This window comes from Gymnodraco acuticeps, unplaced genomic scaffold (genome assembly GCF_902827175.1).
Source record: "Gymnodraco acuticeps unplaced genomic scaffold, fGymAcu1.1, whole genome shotgun sequence".
In the NCBI taxonomy this organism is placed as follows: Eukaryota; Metazoa; Chordata; class Actinopteri; order Perciformes; family Bathydraconidae; genus Gymnodraco; species Gymnodraco acuticeps.
In genome coordinates, this window is record NW_022989745.1 from 1 (window position 1) to 14,600 (window position 14,600).

General features: G+C 40.8%; 1 protein-coding gene across 1 annotated transcript in view; it reads right to left on the bottom strand.

The window, feature by feature from the left end:
* Nucleotides 1–926: 926 nt before the first annotated feature.
* LOC117543108 (serine/threonine-protein kinase BRSK2-like) overlaps nucleotides 927–14,600 on the bottom strand; it is a gene marked incomplete at both ends in the record, with an annotated part of 105,398 nt that continues 91,724 nt past the window's right edge. The window contains 7 exon segments of the mRNA XM_034211220.1: nucleotides 927–975; nucleotides 2,788–3,201; nucleotides 3,204–3,438; nucleotides 3,440–3,460; nucleotides 5,839–5,899; nucleotides 12,308–12,367; nucleotides 14,427–14,577. Of these exon segments, the coding sequence (XP_034067111.1) occupies nucleotides 927–975; nucleotides 2,788–3,201; nucleotides 3,204–3,438; nucleotides 3,440–3,460; nucleotides 5,839–5,899; nucleotides 12,308–12,367; nucleotides 14,427–14,577 (991 nt within the window).

Below are 14,600 nucleotides of genomic sequence, written 5' to 3' on the forward strand. Positions count from 1 at the left end.
CATCAGCTCAAGTCAAAGTCAACTCTATTGTCAATCTGTCATTTGTGTGTACAGACAGAGAGATCGAAATACAGTTTCCCCACCCAAATCCTGAATACAAAAAACATATATATATAAAAAAATATAGCAAATATGTATATATACACAATCGAAACACATTTACATATGCACATTAACCAAGTTCTTCCAAAATAACATTTCTCTTTTAAAACTCTACTAACTACTTAACCTCAGATGGGATATCTGAGGTTAAGTAGTTAGTAGAGTTTTAAAAGAGAAATGTTATGGTTTCAATATGCCTTTCAAATGGAATGAACTAGAAACAAGATGTTTTTCTAGAGAACAAGCAACGTACAGTTTATTCAAACCTAATTTAAAGACGTAAAGGATCATTAGTACTAAGATCTGCACAAATAAATACATAAATAAATCAGTAATATATTTTGTAGGGCTCCCTTAAAGGTGGGGTGGGTAAGTTTGAGAAACCGGCTTGAGATACACTTTTTGTTATATTCCATGGAATGCTCTTAACATCCCGATAGCAATGAATATCTGAAGTGCTTTGAGAAAATACCATAAAAAAAGTCCTCTGTGGAAGCCGTGGCGCTGTAAAAAGCACGACCAATCATCTGAGCCGGCCGGCTAAAAGTAACTGGATGGCCTACCTGCCTGTCAGCCTTCCATCTGTGCACAACTTATCTCGTGCCCTCATTGGTCATGTGCGCGTTCGTGGTGTGTTGGAGGAGGGGCTCTGTGAAGGAAGTGGCAGATTTTTTCGGCTGTGTATTTCAAATTCTAAGCGACTCGAGCTGGTTTCTCCAAAATCACCTACCCCACCTTTAAATGAATGGGAACTCTACTGCCTTATACACATTTATTTAAATTGAAAAGAGGGAGCGAGAGTATGGAGGATGTCGGTTACTCACTCTGGAGAAGAGTCTGGAGTTAGACTGGACATGTCTTCCTGGGTGGGAACTGTGGAAATAAAAGGTCAATGGTTACATTGATGGGATGCAGTTGTTTTTTTTAACATAAAAACTAACTTCCTGTCTTCACAATCAACTGATAAAGATCTTTATTTACCACTATAATCTATTTCAGATAAGTCGGTGTAAATGAGATTATCTGGTCATGGCACTATCAAAGAAGGGATGGGAAAAATAAACTAAAAGGCAGAAAATTGAGGATTTTACACTTCCTGTAAGGAGATGTTTATCTTGTTTGTGTGGCAGCAGGTGAGCTGCTAAACTCCGACATTAGAGTAACATTTCAATTTGTTCCCTCGAGCCACAAGAAGGCAGTTTGCTGCATAAACACCTCCACGCTGATCCATTACCATACAGATCAGACTGAGATAATATCATAAAGATCCGATGAAAATAAAATTCACAGGAGCCTCTTTTAATATAAAAATTCCCATTCCCTCTGCACATAGTATTTGCCTTTTATTACACTTTGATCAAAAAGTGGTGCAAGAAAGAGTCGTAAGACCTGGACATTAGTCACCATTTTAGCACTTTCTGTCCCCTGGTTTGGAAGTCAATGGTTTTCTGAATGTGTTTTTGGTTGTGAGCCTGATTTAAGGTCTGTGGTTAACACTAGCTGAAGAGATTTTAACGTTTTGTTCTGCTACATAAAATATGTCAGTAAATACCCCACTGGTGAATTTAAATCGGCGGTTGCTATCAAGTGTCTAAATGAAGCGACTAAACGTCATCACTCCCAACATTAGCCGCATTTAGCTTAGCTGTGGTGACGTGAAGTCATGTGACCATGCTGTAGTTCCTTTATAGCCCAACATTAACTTTTAACTTCAGGAATCATAAAGTGTGTGTTAATATGTGGAGATTATCTTGCTGAACAAAACGTGTAAGTATCACAAACGTTTGTTTGACACAGAGGTTATTTTCTGGCATAATCCAAAATCAAATGGAGAAATTCCATTGGACCAGGAAGATGCTGCCTTGAGGGTCCAACACAGAAATCAGTAATCACTGGACCACTCTATGTCAGAAAGATCCTATGTAAATAAATAATAAAGTCTTTCTTATTTTGAAAAATATTCCCTCCTTACTAGGGGTGCTCCGATCGATCGGCCACCGATATTCATACTCTGTGTGCGGCAAAACAAGCTCGCCAAAATGGCTTCACCGGTCTGGCAGTATTTTATGGTGTCCGAAAAAGACAATAAAATAGCGGTGTGCAACGTGTGTGAAGCAGAAATCCTGCAGCTCCACCTGCTGTGACGGACCGGTGAGCGGAGCAAAACACACACTAAGAGTTAGACCTAATACACTTAGCTATTTTATCTACCTCTGGAACAAGCTAAACTAGTTATAAATATATTTATTCTTCACTGTCGGGTCACTCATTACTGGATCAGTGAGCTGCATGAGACGATACTGACAGGCTGTCAGGAGAGAGAGAGAGAGAGAGAGAGAGAGAGAGAGAGAGAGAGGCGCTTCCGCTCGTTTCTCCCGTGTTATTATCCAAAGTTAATGTAAACTTGAATAATGTACTTTATTTGAATGTAATAATTATGTTGGTTGTTGTTTGTTGTTTGTGGAAGCGCATCATGTTTTGAAAAATGTATCTGAACTTTTCGATCCGTTACGATTATAAACTGAAGCAATATAAAAATGAGCCCCATTAACTGAGTTTTAAACATCACTTTAAATAGAAGATCCCCATAGCCCCCACCCACCCAATCGGATTGGTGATCGGTATCGGCCGATACTGATTCCAGCGATCGGCCCCAAAATTCCCGATCGGAGCATCCCTACTTACCTTGCATTTTCCTGCGGTGGAAGCGTGGTGAGCCCAGGAAGTTGTTCTTGATGGAGTTGAGGCGCGTCCTCCAGGGCAGACCCCCCCCAATGGAGGGGCTGGGGGGGGGCGTGGGGCTGGGGGTCCCGGCCGGGCTGTCCTTGGGCGTGTGCACAGGGGTGCCTTTGGGGGTGGGGAGAGGGCTCCCTCTGGGGGAGGGGTGGGGGGTCACCTGCGTGATGGGGACAGATTTTCCGTTGTGGTCAGGGTAGAGGTGGAGGTGGTGGTGGCGGCGGCGGGGCGACATAGAGGGAGCGGGGGAGAGGGGAATGGAGAGTTTCGGGGGTACAGTGAGGGGAGGGTGGCGCCTCACCCGGGGGCTGTTGGTGATGCAGGGGGTCAGAGGCGTGGAAGGAGTAGAGGGCGCAGATTTGGGGTTGGGTGGGGCTCTGAGCGGTGTTTGGGAGGGGGGTTCGAGCGTGTGGTCTGCAGGGGCTTCTCTGACACTTTGGGCTTTGCGGGGAGGGTCTGCGTGCGGGGGTGCATGAGGGGGGACCCCATCTTTGGGTGGTAGGAGTTTGGCGTCCGCGGCCCCCCATTGAGGCGCACCTCGTGGTGGGAGTGGGTGGGGCTGCAGTTGGGGGACTGACACAGGTCGGGGGACTGGGGCGGGAATGAAAAACCGCCGCGTCGGCTGCGATTGGTCATGCACCCGTTCAGACGGCAGCCAATGAGAAGCGAGGACCAATAAAAAGGGTCATTCCGGTAAAAAAATAAAAAAGCAGAGCAGGACAGAAAGAGGGCGGATGGTTGAGAGGTGGAGCAGGCAGGAAGTGGTGAGAGTGCAAGAAAGAAAGAAAACAGAACATGCGCGTTAGCAACGTGATTTTTAGCCAATCAGGAGGCAGCAGTGGAGCATTCATGACGCATAAACAAACGGGATGCACCGAGATCAAAACTGCTGCACCGAACATATTTAAAATTACTGAGAAAAAACTGATTGTGTCTGTTTATGTTTTTTTTACCTTGTGAATTTAGCCTTTTTATTGTGAAATTCTAATTAAATTAATTAATTATATTATTTTTATTGCAAACGAATATATTTTGTATTAAATAAAATCATATGTATTTATTGTTGGACCGTCATATTATTTTGTCATGCATTATTATTTAAAAAAAAAAATCCTTTCTTTAATGAAAATTATATAGTTTGTTTATTGTAAAACCATACAAATTACAGTTGAAATATAATTGAATGACTTAATTATAATATTATTGACCCCAATTTCTTTATTATAAAAATATTTTGTGAGACCAATTTATTCAGTTGAATCATGGTTATTTAGTTGTATTTATTTATTTATTGTAAAATCCTTTTTTTATTGATAACATATAATTTGTATTGTAAAAAAAATATTTATCGTTGTAAAACAATATTTGTTGTTGAAAAAACTGTTTTGATAGAATAACCACAATTTAATCGTAAAATAATAAAAACATGTATAGTTAAATTATAATTTGTATTGCAAAATCACATTTTTTTGTAGTAAAAAATGTAATGTCACGTTTATTTTACTTTATTGTAATCAAAGAGTAATAAAGCGTTTTTAAAGATAACTCCTACAACCTCAAATATTGTTCTGACATTTGAGAACCTTTTTCTAGTATTAAACAGACACAACTAAAACTACCTCTATGTTTTTTTCTCCTTTAATTTCAGTTGTTTCTTTTAGACAAATCTTATAAATGACTATGGTCTGATACGGTGCATCCCTGATTACCAGCACGTGAGTTAGCTTCGAAAGCTAACAGCTTTAGCTTCACCCTCCACCAGGGGGCGGCGGCCAGCAGCATGCAAAGTGCTGACTCATGATGCTGTGGGATGAATGAGCAGAGCTGATAAACATGAGTCAGCACAAAGTGACCCACCAGATCCACAGAGGCCAAGAAACATGAGTCAGCACAAAGTGACCCACCAGATCCACAGAGGCCAAGAAACATGAGTCAGCACAAAGTGACCCACCAGATCCACAGAGGCCAAGAAACATGAGTCAGCACAAAGTGACCCACCAGATCCACAGAGGCCAAGAAACATGAGTCAGCACAAAGTGACCCACCAGATCCACACGGGAACAGAGGGCTGATACACATGGCGAACCAGCAGCAAAACAAACAAACAGCAGGTCCGAAACTTCCATGTCATTAAATGCATAGGAAAAGTGTGTGTGTGTGTGTGTGTGTATGTCTGTATGTTTGTCAAAACTATCCTCAGTGCTGTGAGAAAGATAATGGTGTGTGAGTGTGCTTGTATTTCTATACTTGTGAGGACTGATAATTGAAGAACATCTCATTTTGTGAGGACATTTTTTTGTTTTTTAAAGCAAACATGTAGGTGTGTGTGTGTTTGTCAAAACTATCCTCAGTGCTGCAAGAAAGATAATAGTGTGTGAGTGTGCTTGTATTGCTATACTTGTGAGGACCAATAATTGAAGAACATCTCATTTTGTGAGGACATTTTTTTGTTTTTTTAAGCAAACATGTAGGTGTGTGTGTGTTTGTCAAAACTATCCTCAGTGCTGCAAGAAAGATAACAGTGTTTGAGAGTATGCTTGTATTGCTATACTTGTGAGGACCAATAATTGAAGAACATCTCATTTTGTGAGGACATTTTTTTGTTTTTTAAAGCAAACATGTAGGTGTGTGTGTGTTTGTCAAAACTATCCTCAGTGCTGCAAGAAAGATAACAGTGTTTGAGAGTGTGCTTGTATTGGTCTCCTTGTGAGGACCGATAATTGAAGAACATTCCAATTTTGTGAGGACATTTCTTTGTATTTTAAAGAAAACATTTAGCTGTGTGTGTGTGTCAAAACTATCCTCAGTGCTGTAAAAATAATAATAGTGTGTTTGAGTACGCTTGTATTTCTCCATTTGTGAGGACACATAATTGAAGAACATCCCATTTTGTGAGGACATGACATTGTTTTTTGTAAAAAGCAAATATGTAGCTGTGTGTGTGTGTGTGTCCAGCAGAGCCAGCCAGTGAAGTGCATTGCGGGACAGAGAGAAACTTACCCTGGGACTGCTGAGAGGACTGGTGGACAGACCGGAGGAAGCTCCGCTGATCGACCGCGATCTACGCACACACACACAAACACAGATCAATATCTAAATACACACTTCTTCACACACACTACATGTACACACAACCTCTTTGTTGTTTGTTGAGGTTGAAGGTGATTTGATTTAAAGCAGAGAAAAAGACTTGGACAGGGACAGATGAAGAGAAAACATATGAATTTATTTTCTCTGCAACGCTCACAAAGTATTTTATTACTTTCTGCAGAATAATAAACCTCTTTCTCTTAAGTTACTCTTACTTTATCTCAATTTAAGCACACGATTACCTGTTGTGTTTTTGCTTTAGTATGGATAGATAATATTATGGGATTACATGTACAATAACACATCATTGAACTAAGCCTTTATTTTGAAATTTGAAACTGAAAACATTTGCATCTAAACATCAAATGTGCAGCACTTTATATTGAACTAAAGGGTGTATTAAAGGTAGGGTAGGTAAGAATGGAGAAACCAGCTCGAGTGCGCTAGAATTTGAAAGTACACAACCGGAACAAATCTGCCCCTTCCTTCAGACTTCCTTACAGAGCCCCTCCTCCAACACACACGAACGCGCACATGACCAATGAGGGCACGAGATAAGTTTGTGCACAGATGGAAGGCTGACAGGCAGGTAGGCCATCCAGTTACTTTAGCCGGGTCGGCTCAGATGATTGGTCGTGCTTTTTACAGCGCCACGGCTTCCACAGATGATATTTTTGTATATATTTATTGTCAAAGCATTTCATGTATTCATTGCTATCGGGATGTTAAGAGCATTCCATGGAATATAACAACAAGTGTATCTGAAGTGAACCTACCCCACCTTTAATGTAGTTTTTTTAAAGCAAAGATTTTAATGACATTTTAATGTTGTACAAACTTAAACGGCTACATTGAAAACCAAAATAAAATGTGGGGACTTTTCTTTTTCTTATGATGAAAATGGGTCAGGAATCCCCATTCATTTGGATATAAGTTACTTCAACAAGAACAGCATCATTGGTTTAATTCAATAAAAAGTACAGACATGTCAGCATTTAAACACACACACACACACACACACACCACACACACACACACACACATACACACACACACACACACACACACACACACACACACACACACACACACACACACACACACACACACACACACACACACACACACACCACACACACACACACACACACACACACACACACAGCAACATTCTATAGCACCATTTCTGCTTTCTTCTCTTCATGAGGTTTTCCATTTACGTATCATTAACTTTTCATATCTGATCCTACACACACACACACACACACACACACACACACACACACACACACACACATACACAATCTTAACCAAAAACCATGCCAATGTCTTTGAAGACGTTGGGATTTAATTGCCCATAGACAATTTGGCTTTGTTGGAAGAGAAAAATGAAAATCAGTAAATCATAATTAAATATGCTTGAAGACACACACACACACACCCACACACACCCACACACACACACGGATGACATCACTGGCATTAAATTCGCTTTCTCACGACGACGTTAACATACAAGACATTTTTCATTCATCACACGAAAGTGCTCATTGGTAATGGCGGTCATGTTTTTCCTTCTAGTATAATTCTTGTTATTGCTTTGTTTCTCTCGTTAATAAAAAATACTCGTTATGTGGTAAAAGTGTAATTGTTTTTACTCTAAGAAGAAAGTAAACGATCATGTCTGTGGTTAATAACCCAAGTAAATACTGTCCCTGTCGACATAATGTATCCTTAAGCGTTGTTTGTTTTTTGATGTTCATTCTTCCTCCAGTTATTTTCTGATTTTAAAGTGATATATGTTCAAAATGCCACTTACTCACGACTCAAATGTTAAATTATTTGAGTTTAAAACATATCCTTTTAAATACCAGATAAATATATTCCTTGTGTTTTATTAATCCTTGTATCATGTAGTGTTTTGCTGTTCTGATGCATTTTTACATTTTTTATTAATTGATTGCAATGTGTGTTCATTGTCCATCACACATTCAATACAAGTAAAATATACAAATGGCATAACATAACTAAATTAAAGTAAAACTGCATTTTTCCATGTCCAGCAAGGAATCATTGCATCAAGGTTTTTAGAGTCGATTTTTCCCGATCATGAAGCTTTGGTGTTTCCTCCGCACTTGCTTTATTGGCCTGACACAACATTTGTTAGACAGAAACATGTATGCCAATTTTATATGTCCGATATAATAAAACCCTATATATTTTCTAATTTCAACGAGATATATTTGTGTATTATTATTAATAATTATTATTTCAATGTTATTACATTTAATTTCATTATTATTATTATTATTATTCACAATGATATTATAATTATATGTGTATTTATTATAATAAATAATATTATTAATTGTATTATAACTCAACACATATTTAATATATTATAACTTTACTATTATTTATAATAATTTGGATTTCATTTTTAAATCATTATTATGATATTATTATTATTATGAATATTTTATATATTTCTGCATCGTGTTTTTCAAATCATATTTTCTTTTTACGTTAAGAATATATATATACACTGAACAAAACTATAAATGCAACACTTTTGTTTTTGCTCCCATTTTTCATGAGATGAACTCAAAGATCTAAAACATTTTCTATATACACAAAATAACCATTTCTCTCAAATATTGTTCACAAATCTGAAAAAATCTGTGATAGTGAGCACTTCTCCTTTGCCGAGATAATCCATCCCACCTCACAGGTGTGGCATATCAAGATGCTGATTAGACAGCATGATTATTGCACAGGTGTGCCTTAGGCTGGCCACAATAAAAGGCCACTCTAAAACGTGCAGTTTTATCACACAGCACAAGTTTTGAGGGAGCGTGCAATTGGCATGCTGACAGCAGGAATGTCCACCATAGCTGTTGCCCATGAATTGAATGTTCATTTCTCTACCATAAGCCGTCTCCAAAGGCGTTTCAGATAATTTGGCAGTACATCCAACCGGCCTCACAACCGCAGACCACGTGTAACCACACCAGCCCAGAACCTCCACATCCAGCATGTTCACCTCCAAGATCGTCTGAGACCAGCCACTCGGACAGCTGCTGCAACAATCGGTTTGCATAACCAAATAATTTCTGCACAAACTGTCAGAAACCGTCAGGGAAGCTCATCTGCATGCTCGTCGTCCTCATCGGGGTCTCGACCTGACTCCGGTTCGTCGTCGTAACCGACTTGAGTGGGCAAATGCTCACATTCGATGGCGTCTGGCACGTTGGAGAGGTGTTCTCTTCACGGATGAATCCCGGTTTTCACTGTTCAGGGCAGATGGCAGACAGCGTGTGTGGCGTCGTGTGGGTGAGCGGTTTTCTGATGTCAATGTTGTGAATCGAGTAGCCCATGGTGATTGTGGGGTTATGGTATGGGCAGGCGTATGTTATGGACGACGAACACAGGTGCATTTTATTGATGGCATTGTGAATGCACAGAGATACCGTGACGAGATCCTGAGGCCCATTGTTGTGCCATTCATCCACGACCATCACCTCATGTTGCAGCATGATAATGCACGGCCCCATGTTGCAAGGATCTGTACACAATTCCTGGAGGCTGAAAACATCCCAGTTCTTCCATGGCCAGCATACTCACCGGACATGTCGCCCATTGAGCATGTTTGGGATGCTCTGGATTGGCGTATACGACAGCGTGTTCCAGTTCCTGCCAATATCCAGCAACTTGGCACAGCCATTGAAGAGGAGTGGACCAACATTCCACAGGCCACAATCAACAACCTGATCAACTCTATGCGAAGGAGATGTGTTGCACTGCGTGAGGCAAATGGTGGTCACACCAGATACTGACTGGTTTTCGGACCCCCCCAATAAAGCAAAACTGCACGATTCAGAGTGGCCTTTTATTGTGGCCAGCCTAAGGCACACCTGTGCAATAATCATGCTGTCTAATCAGCATCTTGATATGCCACACCTGTGAGGTGGGATGGATTATCTCGGAAAAGGAGAAGTGCTCACTATCACAGATTTTTTCAGATTTGTGAACAATATTTGAGAGAAATGGTTATTTTGTGTAAATAGAAAATGTTTCAGATCTTTGAGTTCATCTCATGAAAAATAGGAGCAAAAACAAAAGTGTTGCATTTATATTTTTGTTCAGTGTAAATATAAATAATTTGAGATTTTCCCCATCTGTTTTCAGAAGTTAATAATATCGGCATGTAAAGGATGTGTGTGCATAGTGTGATGCCCCTGTGGGTTCATCAGTGGAGAGGGTGTGGCTGTCCTGTCTTGGCTGCATTGATTGCAGTGATTGCATTAACTCAGGGCACCTGGGTCTGGTGCTCTGCAGCTATTTTAAAGCCTCTCTGCTCCTGTCTGCTCTCGCGCTGTTTTCCTGCAGGCACCCGGCTCTGATGAGTATAACCAATGTGTTGAATTGACCAGTGTTGTGCAAATAAACACCTTTACCTACCCGTTGACATGTTGTGTCTCCTTTTTGTTGTGGCCTTTTGAGCCAGGTCGCAACAAATGGGGGCTCGTCCGAAGGGTTATTTATTTAAAAAGTTTGTGTAGTGCTCATTGAGCAGCTGATTCATTGTTGTGGTCCAGCTGTGTGCTGGCTCTGCGCTGCTATTTGGGGGACACATCATGTCTTTTGGGTTTCAGGATGCTTTAGTGTTTGACATGGCATCAGGTTTTGTGTGCCAATCAGAAGGTAAGATATTGCTGTTTGTTACGCTTTTGTAAAAGAGATTTTCCCCGCTAGGCTTAAGTGGCGTTTCCCCTTGGGTTCCGTCTGTTTGTTTTTTTCATAGTGTTGTGGCGACGTGGTTGGTGTCAGCTGTTTTCGGACAGCTGTCTCGGGGGCACATCCGCGTGATTTCTTGGTGTTACCTGCGTGCAGGTCGCTCCATAAATCCGCCGGGTTCCAGTGCGTAATTACCCGCCGCAAGCCACATGAAGACTAGGTGAGATTAGGAAGATTTTGGTAAGGCAGTTAGGGGGGAATTCTCTGTTGGGTTTTGTCTTTTCGCCCAGGCGTGTTGACAGTTGAGTACTTTGCTTTCTGATTGGGTATAGGCAATATATTATGGCTTCTTTGTCAGCGTTTGTGGATGCGCCCTCAGTATCCAGGTCGCAACAATAGTTATATAAATAAATAAGAAGCGTGTTAATCAGAGCCTCTTCAGTGATTCTCTATCTGCGATCAGAGTCACAGATTTAATGTGAAGTATGATTGAGGAAGCACATAACGACGCTGCATTAATGAAGAAGAGGAGTCACTTCAGAAAGGAGCATCTACTGTATTAACAAGCAGCTTAATAATGTGAAGCTTGAGTTAGTCTCTGAAATATGAATATTAATCATTACCAGTGGTGTGTGTGCTTCATCTTAAGGGTCTTCTCAATTACATAAAGGAATATTGAGTGTGAGTTAAAAGCATCATGTATTTTTCATCTTGTGTGTTTGCTCCATCTGCATTCCTGCCAATTAATTTATGCTAATCTCAGAAAATCCATCGGCAAACTGAGATTCCCCGACACAAGGTCAGACACACTGGGAGGCTTCCCTGAGCTTCACTGTCAAAACAAAACAAATATAAACACACACACACACACACACACACACACACACACACACACAGAGGAGTGAAGATGGGGGGAAGGAAACAGAAAAGTTGACCTAAAAATTCTCTTTTCCCCCGAGGGCTTAGGGAGGAACGTTGAAGAGGAAAGAGTGGGCTAGATTTTCCGATTTATCAGAGGACGATATCGTGCTCCTCATCAGACTGTGACCCAATACAGTAAATAAGGGTTTGGGTATCACTGTTTACTCTGTTAATGAAAAGGGGGCACGATTCTTGGTGGTGTTTCAGGCCACTTTGCAGACTTGAATGTGCAGCATGAGTCAAACATCTGCTAAATATGTAAAAGCTAAAATAATCTGATTCTTTAAAAACAAGTGGTGCAGCACGGTCATTTTAAAACAGGAACTTTCCACATTAAGAGGTATTTTTTGGAAACTTGTTGAACGTTTTTTGTCTGATCTCAAGACAACGATACTTACGCTTGAATAATTTGCCTTTGGACCGTGTTGGAGACGGATTGAAATAACCAGCATGTTTTTATGGAGATTTTTTGATTCACTCATTTTATATCATTTTTGTGTCAGAAAAGTCAAACATTTAAAAGACTTCTACAATAAACGACACAAACAGGTTATTTGTCACATACATAAATGGTTTTAGCATGCAACATTTAAAAGTGGAACACAAAGAAATGGAGAGGAATTAAACCACTAACAAAACAAAACTAGTGGATGGTAAAAATGGAATAGAAGAAAAATGGATCTGACGGGACAAACAGAAACGGAGCGGAGCCGACCAATACCTTTCCTCCTTGCTGCAGTTAGCGTTTGTGATATCCAAGCTTTTACTGAACACAGATTTGCTAAAAAGGAGCAGACAGAAAAAACCGAGAGACAAACAGAAAGGTTGTCACATAAGGGGAGGCTAATGTTGATCATGCATCAAAAACTAGAAAATAAAAACACAACAAAATAAAAGGAAACACAAGAACTCATGCACAGGTCCAGAAACCAGGAGGTGGAACACGTTCATGGGTCATGCATGAGCCCTTTCATTTATTTAACTATTGTCGAATGTGAGGAGAGGCTCTATGACAAAGAAATGAAGAGTGAACCTCCTCTCATATTAGAAAGGTAACAAAAACAGCTTTCTTCCACCTGCTGATGCCAAAGTGTGCTGGTTTATAAGAAGAAACGTTTTATTTTCTGTCCATTCATGCTCAAAATGCAAAACCTATGTCCTGATAGGCAGTATAAACAAAAGACACATGCCTTATCGTATGCTGTACATTTTAAAGGCTTTTTTTTCACATGAATGAACAAGATGCTGAAAAGATTTTTTAATGCGTCGGTGTCTTTATAAAGGTCTTCCCTTGTAGACCGAAAACTCACCTGTTTTGACGGCATCTTTTACTGTACGTAGCATTTACAAAGGATTTGGCTTTAAATGAAGCTAATGCAGTAGCACTTAATCTGGTTGGTTTATAGACAGGAAATGTACCTGCAGGATTCTTGCTTTTGAGTTTGTTTCTTCATGGTTGAATGCACTTATTCTAAGTCGTCTTACAAAAAGTAAATTGAGAAACCACGGGTTCTTTAGGACTACGCTGCCAGGATTTTAACAAGAAAAACCGAGCACTTTAGTCCGGTTTTAGCTTTCAGTGCATTGCCCTGTATCTTTTAAAGAGTCCTTATTTAAAATAATTTTCAGATTTATTTTAGTAGACTCTCCTGGGACATGTCTCCATGCTTTAATGTTCAAAAAGCTCTTTATTTATCTCATACTGCCTGTTGTGATTGGTTAACAGCTAGGAGTGCTAGCCAATAGAACATGACGGCCCGTCTACACTACAGGCATCGGAAAATGCTTTCAACGCTTCGCCCATTCATTTGAATGGGGTGACGTAGAAGATTTTGAATCTTCGCCGAACTGCATTGTGGGGAGCGGAGCATGGCTTTGCAAGCATCGTGAGCATCAAAAGTTGAGCAATGTTCAACTTTTGATGCTCCTGATGCTTTCGAAGCTGGCATCAGCCAATCAAATCCCGTTTATACAAATCCCGCCAGTACAAGCGCTAGCCAATCAAACCGCGTGCAAGCTGGGAGAGCCAGACCGCAGTTCATTTCCTCATATTCCAAACGAGAAATTACGGTAGCAAATCACCCGGTTCTTTCCGACCAGAACTATTTACCGGGATACAAACCTGAGGAACCAGGCATGGAGGGAGGTGGCAGAGACAGTGGGTGAAACTGGTAGGTTTTCGCCTGTTTGGGGATTTTATATCCAGTTTACTTCGTTTTAACATTGCTATTGCTTTGTATGTCGGGGGCGGGAGATTCATGTGATTGGATGTTGGTCGCAAAAAATTGCCAAGCTTCAGACACGCCCACCTTCAAGATTTTTTGATGCCTGTAGTGTAGACGGGCCGTGAGTGTTAGTGATGTCACGATGTTCGAGAAGTAAACAAAGGAGTCCAAAGGAGGCGTTTCAGGCCTAAATATCAAACTATCGAAGCACTTTGAGCTGCATCCTGTCTATGAAAATATCTCTTTATTATTATTATTATTAAACAGGGATGCTTCTTCTCCTCTTTGACTACATGCTCCATGCACACTTAGACATACACCACGCACAAACCTGAGTCCTGTTCATGCATTTTAACCCTTTTTTAAGGATTTTTGCAGATCTAACAGCCCTCTGAACAGGAGTTAATGTCAGGTCTCAAACTTTACATCAGCAGCGACAGAGCCAGAACGATGCGTCATGTTTTAACTGCAGTTCGGTGAAGGAGGGAAGGATTTACGACTGAGGACAACAGTCGGGGAAGTGGACTTTTAATTTAAAAATATTTCCTCCCTTAATTTCACCAAACTGAGGTTAAATGCATTATTTAACCCGACAGCCATGTGTGCATGTCTCACCTCTGGCCGTGGGTTGCCATGTCGATGGCTCTTCGTACGGGGACCGGGGACCCCCCCTCCATGACGCACAGCACCTCCATGGACTTCCTCTCCGGCCTCCGTTTACCGTGCCGGCTCAGCATCGGGGAATCCACGCGCTTCCTCGGAGGGTCTGCTGAGCAACGGCAGGTCGAA